The 11,893-nt window shown below is 39.1% G+C and overlaps 1 protein-coding gene across 1 annotated transcript in view; it reads left to right on the top strand.

Moving 5' to 3' along the window:
• The window catches only part of ZDHHC2 (zinc finger, DHHC-type containing 2), a 122,745-nt gene that overhangs the window by 93,618 nt on the left and 17,234 nt on the right, over positions 1-11,893 (top strand). Inside the window, exon 11 of the mRNA XM_006834518.1 lies at positions 9,746-9,858. Coding sequence (XP_006834581.1) covers positions 9,746-9,858 — 113 coding nt within the window. The remainder of the gene's footprint in view (positions 1-9,745; positions 9,859-11,893) is intronic.

Below are 11,893 nucleotides of genomic sequence, written 5' to 3'. Positions count from 1 at the left end.
GGTAACAGGTGTTTCTTCTCTATTGTTATTGTTAAATGCCATTAAGTCAGTTCAGACTCATAGCAACCCTGTATAGGGTTTCCAAGGAGCAACTGGTGGGTTTGAACTGCCGACTTTGTGGTTCACAGTCCAGTGCTGATCCTATAGTACTTCACCAGGAATCTTTTCCTCTCTATACATCCTGATTAGTTAAATAATTTCTTAATGTTTAAAATGTAGTGATGAAAATATTATAAAAATAATTCAAAATGAGCATCCCCTGTGTTCACGTGAGCAAGAAAAGTAAGATTTCCCCCTTTTCCTCAAAGTCTTTCCACTGTAAGGTAAATGTTAAAAGATCAGAGCAATTTCCCTGGATCAGATCAGACATTTGGAGAGTTCAATGGAACCCCAAACACCTGCTTGAAAATTCTAGTACTATTAGCTTTACCAGTACCAGGAGCTGTGGAGTTGTTTCCAAGTAATGACTACCTAATGTGTGTCTGAGTAGAACTGTGCTCCCTAAGGTTTTCACTGGCTGATTTTTCAGAAGTAGGTTGCCAGGACTTTCTTTTGAGGTACCTCTGGTTGGACTTGGACCTTCAACTTTTTGGTTAGCAGCCAAGCATGTTAACCATTTGTACCACCCAAGGACTCTGCCAAAGTCTTGTTATTGTTATTAGGTGCTATTGTTTTTATTAGGTTTCTAGCTCATAGTAACCCTATGTATAACAGACTGAAACACTGATCTTGCACCACCCTCAAAATTGTTGCTTTGTTTGAGCCCATTGTTACAGCCATTGTGTCAATCCATCTTTGTAAAGGTTTTCTTAATTTTGCTTTCCCAACCGTAATGTCCTCCTCCAGGGAATAGTTCCTCCTGATATGTCCAAAGTATCTGAGATGAAATTTTGCCATCCTGGCCTCTAAGAAGCATTCTGACTGTACTTTGTTTAAGATAAACCTGTTCGTTTTTCTGGACCTTCATGGTGTATTCAATATTCTTCCCCAACACCATAACTAAAAGGCATCAGCTCTTCTTTGGTCTTCGTTATTCATTGTCTAACTTTGACAATGATTAAGTCATTGGCTTTGCAAAATTCTGTCATGTGATCTCCAGTATCATTTCTATCACCAAGATTACATTTTCCAGTTGCTAATCACTGAATGTTTTTAAATTGGGAAAGGTGTGCAACAAGGTTGTATTCTTTCACCGTACTTATTCAACCTGTATGCTGAACAAATAATACGAGAAGCTGGGTTCTATGAAGAAGGACGTGGCGTCAGGATTGGAGGAAGACTCATTAACAACCTGCGATATGCAGATGATACAACCTTGATCGCTGAAAGTGAAGAGGACTTGAAACATTTACTGATGAAGATCAAAGAGCACAGCCTTCGGTATGGATTACATCTCAATGTCAAGAAAACAAAAGTCCTCACCACTGGACCAATAAACAACATTCTTATCAATGGAGAAAAGATTGAAGTTGTCAAGGACTTCATTCTTCTTGGATCAACTATCAACACTCTCAGAAGCAGCAGTCAAGAGATCAGACGATGTATTGCATTGGGCAAATCTGCTGCACAGGAACTTTTTAAAGTATTGAAGAGGAGAGATGTCAGCTTGAGGACTAAGGTGCGCCTGACCCAAGCCATGGTATTTTCAATAACCTCATATGGATGCGAAAGCTGGACAGTGAATAAGGAAGATCGTAGAAGAATTGATGCCTTTGAGTTGTGGTGTTGGAGGAGAATACTGAAAGTGCCATGGACTGCCGAAAGAACCAATAGATCTGTTTTGGAAGAAGTGTAGCCAGTGTGCTCCTTGGAGGCCAAGATGGCTAAGCTTCGTCTCTCATACTTTGGACATATTGTCCGGAGGGAACAGTCGCTGGAGAAGGATGTCATGCTGGGTAGGGTGGAGGGTCAGAAAAAAAGAAGACCCCAACGAGATGGATTGGCCAGGTGGCATCATTGATGGACTCAAGTGTGGCAGCGGTAGTGAGGTTGGCCCAGGATCCGACATTGTTTCATTCTGCTGTGCATGGGGTCGCTATGAGTCGGTTCCGACTCGATGGCACCTGACAACAATAATAACAACAAATCCTTCTTCTTAGAGTCCTGGTGTGGCATTGTGGATTAATGCACCAGACTGTAAAGCCGTTTGAACTGCAAGGTCGGTGGTTCAAGCTCACCAGCCGCTCCTTGGAAATGCTATACTGGGTAGCTGTTTGTCAGAACTGACTCAACAGCACTTAACAACAACAACAGCAGTAACAGTCCTTCTTCTTTGCTTCCAACTTTTCAATTCCAATCACCAGCAATTACCGATGCATCTTGATTGCATATTTGACCAATTTCAGACTACAAAAGTTTCTAAAAATAATCAGTTACCTCATTTTTTGACATTAGTGATTGGTGTGTAAATTTAAATAACAGTTGTATTAGGCCTTCCTTGTAGGAGTGGAACTGTTGGGTTATTATATAGTAATTCTGTGTTTAACATGTTTAGTCATAATATAGTTTTTAGTTAATTTTTGGAAATCTTGTGGCAGGCATGCCTTGTACATGGTACCCACACCAGCACCCCTTCTGTCCAGTGCCAATTTCTGATGAGTCACAGTACTCTTTCCTGTGGAATGTGGTGTGACCCCAGAGTCCTTCTCAAGTCAGTGTTTCTGGCAGTAATGTCACAATCATTTCAAGTTGTCACAAGTGCTGAACCCCAGCTGTAGAGGAAGCTTTGCAGACTAGATTCTTCATAATTAACAGAGATATTGTAGGGCTTCAATCTGTCAAGGTTTGACTTGAAAATTCTACAGAAATAAATGTAAATGGGTTTGTGTGAATGTGTGTGCTTCTATGCAGTAAAATCTAGTTCTAATAAACTGTTCAGACTATGCTCCAAGCTTTTGCAAAATTGAAGTGTTTTTCAGTCATTTTTTATCCTTGCTAAGTGGTTTTTGTAGTTTTAAAATACTTGTGTTTTAATAGTTATCTGTCCTTCTACTAGTAGCTCTGGTAGGGTAGTGGTTACAAATCAGGCTGCTCACCTCAGGGTCAGCAGTTCAAAACTACCAGCTGTTCTGTGGAAGAAAGATGAGGCTTTCTGCTCCCGTAAAGATTTACAGCCTCAGAAACCCTGTACAGGGTCGCTGTGGGTCGGAGCCGACTCTTCAGCACGTAACCACCACCACCGCCATCTGTCCTTCCACTAAGAATAACATGGAGGCTGGGAGAAAACCTAATTCTGGCACTTTTCCCCAGCTGGGTGTTATTAAAGAACTCAAGTAATTTCTTTAGACCTCTGTTCTATTACCTTTAAATGTTGAGATTGGATTGTGACAGCTAAAGTGCCCTTCTTCCATACTATTCTATAATTTTCCCTGGTTTAAAAAACAAACAGTTGAAAAGTAGAATTGTGCTCCAAACGGTTTCCAAAGCTGTACCTTTTGAAAGTACATCAACAGGCCTTTCTTCCAAGGTGCCTCTGGGTAGGTTCGAACTGCCAATCTTTTGATTAGTAGCTAAGCACTTAACTGTTTGTACCACCAAAGGTTGTGTTTTCCTGATTGGCGGTGGTCATGTGCTACAGAATCAGATCCAACTCATAGCGACCCTGAATAGGGTTTTTGAGGCTGTAAATCTTTACAGGAGCAGAAAGTCTCATTTTTCTCCCATGGATCAGTTGGTAGATTTGAATTGCTGACCTTTTGGTCGCAGTGCAGCTCATAATCCACTATAGTACCAGGCATCCTTTTTTCCAGATTAGCTCATACAAAATTTTTATGGCTAGCCCTAGCCTCTCCTGTCTTCCAGAGGTGTACATCTGACAAAAATTCATCTTCAACTGGGGACCGATAAAAACAGAACTCATGATTTCAAACCCATCTCCACCCTAAACTGATTTTTCCCATCCTTCCTATTTAATAACTGATGACGCTTATTCTCCTAGGGGAGGAGCTCTGGTAGCGTAGTGGTTACGAATAGGTCTGTGAACCGTAAGGTCAGCAGTTCGAAACTACCAACTGTTCCACGGGAGAAAGATGAGGCGTTCTGCTCCCGTAAAGATTTACAGCCTCGGAAACCCTGTGCAGGGTCGCTATGAATCGGAACCAACTCCACCGCACATAACAACAACAACAACATTCTCCTAGGGGAGTCCTAGTGTGGCGCTGTGGGTTAATACGCTGCAAAGTCTCTTTGAACCATAAGGTTGGCAGTTCAAGCTCACCAGTCTCTCCTCAGACACACTATACAGAGTCGCTATGGGTCAGAATAGATCCAGCGGCACTTCACAACAACAACAATTTCTCCTAGGTACTCAGGCCTGAACAATTGCATTACAGTTATTTACCCCATTTGAAAATCCTGTCAGATGCCCCCATGAGATTTATCTATAATCTGAATACTTTTCCTATCTCTCCATGCTGCCTTTCTGATCCAAGCCATTATCATTTCTCACATGAATTGTTTTAATAGCTTCCTAATTGATCATCCTGTTTCTGTTTCTGCATCAGATAATTTTCTTTTCCTGTAAGAAACCAGAGAGACCGATTTAAAACAAATCAGATTATGTCATTCTTCTGCTCTTTCACATTTTGAGTCATTGCTTTCCACTTCACTCAGACTAAAAGCCAATGAATATTCTCACAGAGCCTCTAAAGCTCTTTCTGATCCTTGACCCTTAACATCTAACCTCTGCCCTTAACACTCTCCTCTCACAATCCTCATGTTTACATGTCTTCCTGTTTCTCAAATATAAGTATATCAAGGATGCCCCCTTATTTAGTGCCTTTGTGCTTATCTTTTCCTCTTCATAACTTTACTTCCTTCAGATATCTGAATGGTCTGTATCTTGTCTTCATTCTGTTTCTGCTTAGGTGTTAACTTCAAAACAGTGGCCATCTGTGAAAACTGTAAAATAGTAATGTGTTCCTTCATTTATCTCTACCATGTCTGTTTTATTATCATAATTCTTCCTGTCACCTGACTTATTTGCTTATTTTTTATTATTCTTCCTGAATTACAGTGAAATTTCCTTGAGATCAGTACTTAATGTATTGACGAAATAGGCTGTTGTTAAATATCTTAAAGTCAGTTCCTTCTCATAGCGACCTTGTATAAGGGTTCCAAGGCTGTACATCTTTGCATAAGCAAAAAGTTAAGTACTCAGTAAATACTGTTGAATGAATGCATCCTTATCATATGTTAAAGTCTTAGTAACAATGATGAATTTGCAAGAAGTCCCTAAACTTGGTCCTAATTAGTGTACTGTACCTAATTAGTGCATATGTTCCGTGGGAGAAAAATGAGGTTTTCTGCTCCCATAAAGATTTACAGCCTCAGAAACCTTGTACAGGGTGGCTATGAGTCAGAACTGACTCCACAGCACATAACCACCACCACCACCACCTGTTATATGGAGTCCTGGTGTGGCACTGTATGTTAATGTGCCAGACTACAAAGCCGTTTGAGAGCTACAAGGTCAGCAGTTCAAACTCACCAGCTGCAACTTGGAAACCCTATACAAGGTTGTTATGGGTCAGAATTGACTCAACAGCACTTAACAACAACAATAGCCTTTTATATAATCATTTTCCAGAGGAGTTATAAGAGTTAGAGATTTTCATATAAATAGAAACCTATACAGAGACATGCTACAGGATTGTTGTTTTTAAAATAACCTCTAAATTTTTAGTAAGAGTATGCATAGAGTTCCGCAAAGTAGAATATTCTCAAATGTAGATATGAGGTAATTATTGAACACTAAGACTATATCCTTTAAAAAACAGAATAGCTATTTCAACTAAAATATATTAAATTACTATTGGAAAAATAGTAAGTAATTTTTCTTTTTGTAATCTTCCTCTAGTCAAGTTCTGATTATCGAGCCATTGAGGCTAGGTCAAATGGGTCCTGTCTGCAAGTTTGGGTGTTCTTGTGCATCTCCCCTCACTTCATATCAGCTGGATGCTTCACTCTCAGCTCTAGACCCCTGTGGCTAAGTCCTTGTCCATGGGCTCAGGTGTCCCCAGGTCTCACCACACTTTAGACCAACCAACCCTTCCTCTTCTCTCTCTCTTCTCCAGGTCAACGGGAGTCAATGGACTGGGGTTCAACTCAGCCCATTTTTTCATTGCTGCCTTTCCCCCTCTTCCACTCACCAGTAGACCAGTGTGGTCGCCAGCAAGCTTACATGCTTGTTTGTGTGTTCCCTTTGACTTTCAGTCTTAAATGGGAGTTTGTCCTGAAGGAACTTGATTGCTAGCCTTGATGTCTTCCTGGCAAACAGTTTGCTTATTCTTGTAGTAGCTCGTCATGCTTACATTTTTGTTTTGGGTTTTTCCTGATGATCTTTCTTTGAAGATGTATCTTCTGTCACTGTAGCTGTTCCAGGCTGGTCTGCTTGTCCTTTCTAGTGGGAATGTCCCACCTCACAAGGTTCTGGATGGGACCCAGGATTCCACCTAAGGTCCTATACTCTGTTAAGGCTTTGCACGAGGCCTATTTTACTGGGCAAGTTCTAGAACCCCTTTTAGGTATTCCAATCAGTTATAGGCTGAAGACAGGCTTACAAGTTTTCTCTAATCGTGTTTCCCAACATTCTGTTCTATCCCACTCAAGTGTCTATTTTACAATAATGTTGTTGTTGTTGAATAATAGTTAAGGGAAACTAATATTTGTAAGACAGTCAAGCATTTTAGTATTATTTCTCCTCTTCAAGCTATACCTACATCCTTGTAACCTAGAGCCCTGCTGTTCCAAGGTTGAGCATGCATCACTATTTTTTAGGACATGCAAACCTGTCTCAGTGTTCCCCTATCTATCTTGTTCTTCCTCCTCCTCTCCCTTCTTGTATTACCCTCCCCAACACCCGAACTAAACTCACCACCCAAACCCCATTGTTGTGGTTACCTTATATTCCATTAATTCTTCCCTCCATTTAGGACATTCTATTTTATCTTGTAATCTGCCTGACCTTCCCACCACCTGGATATCTGTTCCTCTGTGTTTACCTTCTTTCACATTGTAATTGTTTTGATCATAGACTGGCCTCCCAGATCCTCTGTTCTTATAATTTTATTCTGTTCTTGACACTTCCATTTGTCAATTGAGTTCAGGGTGATGCTGCTACGTATGTTATTCTCTAATTGTTGTCTGTTCTTGTTAGTTCTCAGTCCACAGAACTTCCTTTAAGATGTTTTTCATAGCAGGGTTGGCTTTGGCAAAATCCCTTAGCTTCTGTTTATCCTGGAATGTTTTGATTACACCATAGTATTTGATTGACAGCTTTGCTGGGTAGAGGATTCTTGGGTGGCAGTTTTTTATATATGTCTCCCCATTGCCTTCTTGCCTGCATGGTTTCTGTTGAGAGAGCTGACCTTAATCTGATTTGCTTGCCTGTGTATGTTACACTTCTCTTTTCCCTAGTTGCTTTCAGGATTCTGTCTTTATCTTTGATTTTGGAAAGCTTGATTATTATATGTCTTGGTGATTGTCTTTTATTGTCTATCCTTTCTGGAGTTCATTGAGCTTCTTAAATGCTTGTCTTTTCACTTTTCAGGATGTTAGGAAAATTTTCTTCCGGAAGCTCTTCAACTATCTCCTCTGTGGACTTGTATGATTCTTCCTGTTCCAGAATGCTGATAATTCTTAAGTTATTCCTCTTCATGTTGTCCAATATAAATCTTAGGCTTCCTTCTGATTTTTTTATCCTTTTTTTGTGTGCTTGCTCTTCTATCTTAGTAGTGTTGAGAGATTTATCTTCTAGCTCACTAGTTCTGGCTTCTATCTCTTCAATTCTACTCCATTGCCCTTTCAGTGTATTGTCCACTTCTGATATTCGATCATTAATCATTTGGACCTCTTTCTGTAAGTTTTGAATTGTTTCCAATGCTATATCTATCTTATTTGATTGTTCCTATAGTGCTTTCCTGACTTCTTCCTTATTTTTCTCCACTCCACTATATATATAGTGTTATGATACATTTTATAATAATTTTTCTGAATTCCTTCTCAGGCATTTCCAAAGCCTGCCCATCTTCCAGTATGGAGTGTAGGTCTACCTCCAGCTCATTTGCCTCAGTCACTTTATCTCGTTTCTGGACATGTGCTGATATGGTCATCTGCTTCTGTTTTTGGGGCATATTCAGGAGTTATCTGTGGCCTTAATACTTAGATGGGTGTGTATTTTGTTATTTTTTATGCTTTCTGATTGCCTCCAGGTAGATGTGATCAGGAAATGGGCTTCTCTTTTCACTCTTCTTCTTGAGAAATTTCAAGATGCCACTGTTGGTCATTGTGATGTAACTCAAGATTTCATTTTTGGCCTATTTCCTTTTTAGTCTCCCTGTCCTGCTCCACAATCCCCATTCAGGCCTTTTTCTAGTTATACACAGTTCAGGGCTGGCTGTAGACATTTGGTTTTAAGTGGAAAATGTCTCTTTAAATTTTGAGGAGATCTGTGCATATGTGTAGTAGAACCCTCCAGAGGTGGGGGTGGGGTGTCCACTCACTCAGGCATCCCCTCTAGTCCTCAGAATGGAGGTGCACAGACAGCGAGAGACCAACGAACAGATATGAAAAAAAAAAAAAGAACACCCACACCTTTATCTCTGCAGTTCTGTCAGGCATCCATGGTTGCTCTGATCCTTCCCCCGCTTGGTCTCGCCCAAGATGGCAGCTCCGAGAGCGCTGAGTGCCTTGAATTAGAAAGCAATGGATTTCTTGCTTCTGCTACCAATTCCCCTAGCTGTAAGCCTTCCAACCTTCTAAATATCCCTTTATATGTGATTCAGAGTTCTGGCACCATCCCCTGAGCCTGCTTAGTCCGGTATTCTGTGTTGTTGCTGACAGAGCTCTTCGCTGCACTTCCATCTGATCTGCTATCTTGTTTATTCTTCTCTGAACACTATTATAATTGCTATTTAAGGTATTCTAAAAATATACTAGTAGTTTCTATGACAATAATTTTCCTATCTTTATTACAAGTGAAATTTTATTTTAACTTTTGTATATTTTGTTATACCGTCGAGCATGTGGCATGTATGTCTTAATGTTAAAACATAGATTTTAAAGAAATTTATCTTTCAAAGCTCCATGGCTCCCAAATTGAACATTAGATTTATAAAACTAGCTAACATCAAATCTTTTCAGCATTTCTACAAAATAATATTCAAGTCTGTTCTTTCAGTTTCTTAGATGAAAATAGAGAATTCTTTGTTCAAAACCAGTTAAGCCATTTTAGAAACACTGACTAGTTTTTCTGAAACTTGGTTTTCTACTACCATCTTCATATTTTTCCCATACCCACATACCACTTTTAATTGGCATCTAAATTTATTTTTAAACAAAACTTTGCTTCCTTTTATAAATATGAAACCAGTATAATTTGACATAAACAGAATACAAGTGAAAAATAAAATTGATAATAAAGTACCCTTACTAAGTTCTAACTAGATTCCATTACTTCTTCAAGTCCACATCTGAAATGTATTTTGTATTAGAAATGGAAATTGATCAGAGTCATATTCTTATTGCAATCAGAGGAGTAGAAAGTGAACTGAAGCAAAATAATATTTTCACATTGTGAGTCATATCATAGCTCATACTTTCTCCCTGTATGCCCTGAATTATCTTGGGCACCTCCGATAATCATCTTGCATCACAAATAGTTTTGAGTTCTGTACTTTGGGAAACACTCAATAATACTATCAAGAGTTAACTTATTTTTGTTATTATTACTATTATTATTATACAGTCCTGAAAATCACCAATTTCCTGCAAAACCATTGAGAGAGTCCCAGAGCCATCTTCTTACTGATTCTCAGTCTTGGACAGAGAGCAACACAAACCCAGGAAAAGACAAAGCAGGTAAGGATGCGATTATCTTTAAAACATTTTTGAAAGGTGAAAAGTAGTGAAACAACTCAATTAAGTTATCTACAGAAATTTTCTTCCTTTTGAATTAGACTGCCATTATGAATTAGAATTATTTTCAAAGAAGCATTATTTTTGAGGTACTTTAACTAATGTCTGCTAGCAACAGAATATCATTGTAGTAGGTTGGATAGTGTCATCCAGAAATTTGTGCCCACTGAGAATCTCAGAATGTGACCTTATTTGGAAACAGGGTCTTTGCAGATATAATTAGCTAAAATGAAGATCATACTGGATCAAGGTGGGCCCTAATCCTATGACTGGCGTTCTTACAAGAAAAGGAGAGGGCACAATGGAGGCACACACAGAAAAGTAGCCCTGTGAAGATGGCGGCACAAATCAGAATGAACCAGCTACAAGCCAGAGAACACCAACAATTGCTGGAAGCCATCAGAAGCTAGGAAGATTCAAGGAAGGATTCTTCCCTAGAGCTCTGCATGACTCTTGCTTCAGACAGTTAACCTCCCAAACCGTGAGAAAATACATTTCTGGTGTTTTAAGTTACTCAGTTGGTGTTAATTATTAAGACAGGCCTAGGAAACTAATACATCATTTTCTAAATGATGAGTCTAAATTACTTTTTTCCAGTTTAAAAAACTATAAATGTTTATTGCTGTATGTTAAACAAAATGATAGAAATAAAACTCAAAATAAAAAATTAAATCAATTCAAATAAAAGGTTAGAAAAATAGGTGCTGAAAAGGATTTCAGATTACTCAGTTCTTCCTTTTACTATCAGTTAAGATTTCTAATATCAAAATGTCTAATTAAAGTGATTGGAGCCCTGGTATGGCACTGCAGGTTAATGTACTGGACTGCAAGGTCAGTTTGAAAACTGCAAGGTAGGCAGTTCAAGCTCACCAGCCACTCCTTGGAAACCCTATATAGGGTCACTGTGAGTCAGAACTGATTCAACAGCATGTAGCAACAACAATTAAAGTTATTGCATAATTGTCATAGTTTGGCTATCTGTTATTTCTTCATATCCCACTCATAGTCCTTTTGTTGTTGATTTTACTGTTTTTATTATTTCTTTCAGTATAGCTAACAGGCAAAGAATAAACAATACCTTAAAGTCAAACAGGCCTGGTTTCAAATACCAATTTTGGCATTTAATCAACAAGTTACTTAACCTCTTTTTTGTCTTGGCTTTCATACTATTAAAATTACACAAATTTCTTAGGGTTGTTGTTGTTAAGTGCCGACTAGTCAGTCTGACTAAGAGTAACCCTGTATAGGGTTTCTAAGGAGTGGCTGGTGGGTTTGAATCTCCAGCCTTGTGATTTGCAGTCCAGTGCTGACACCACAGTGCCACACCAGGACTCCTTCTTAGGGTTGTTGCTGTTATTAGGTACCGTCAAGTCCATTCCAAGTCATAGCGACCCTTTTTAGAGTTTCCAAGGAGTGGTTGGTGGGTTTGAACCACCAATTGTGTGGTTATTAGTCCAGCACTTATCCTACAGCACCATGCTAGGACTCCCTTCTTAGAGTTGTTGTTGTTGTTGAGTGCCATCAAGTCAGTTCCAACTCATAGCGACACTGTATAGGATTTCCAAGGAGCAACTGGTGGGTTTGAAATGCCAACCTTATTGTTCGAAGTCCATTGATAATCCTACAGCAGAGCACCAGAAGTTCTTCTTAGAGTTTGTAAGGATTAAATAAAATAATATAGTAATATATGCAGGTATGTTCATGTGTAGTATGTGTGGGGTCCTTATAAATGAGTACAAAACCACATACCTGAAGTCTTAGCCAGAGCTACATGACAAGATAGGGAAATTAAAGGCATCCAAATTGGCAAAGAGGAAGAAAAATTCTCTTTATTTGCAGACGATATGATTCTATACATAGAAAACCCCAAAGGCTCAATAAAAAAGCTACTAGACCTCAATGGAAGACGATTCAGCAAAGTGGCAGGGTATAAGATCAACATACAAAAATTAGTTGGATTCTTCTATAGTAACAATGA

Source organism: Chrysochloris asiatica, unplaced genomic scaffold, assembly GCF_000296735.1.
Source record: "Chrysochloris asiatica unplaced genomic scaffold, ChrAsi1.0 scaffold00011, whole genome shotgun sequence".
Classification (NCBI taxonomy): domain Eukaryota; kingdom Metazoa; phylum Chordata; class Mammalia; order Afrosoricida; family Chrysochloridae; genus Chrysochloris; species Chrysochloris asiatica.
The sequence above is the reverse complement of the archived record's forward strand: the minus strand, read 5'-3'. Positions and strand labels throughout refer to the sequence as shown.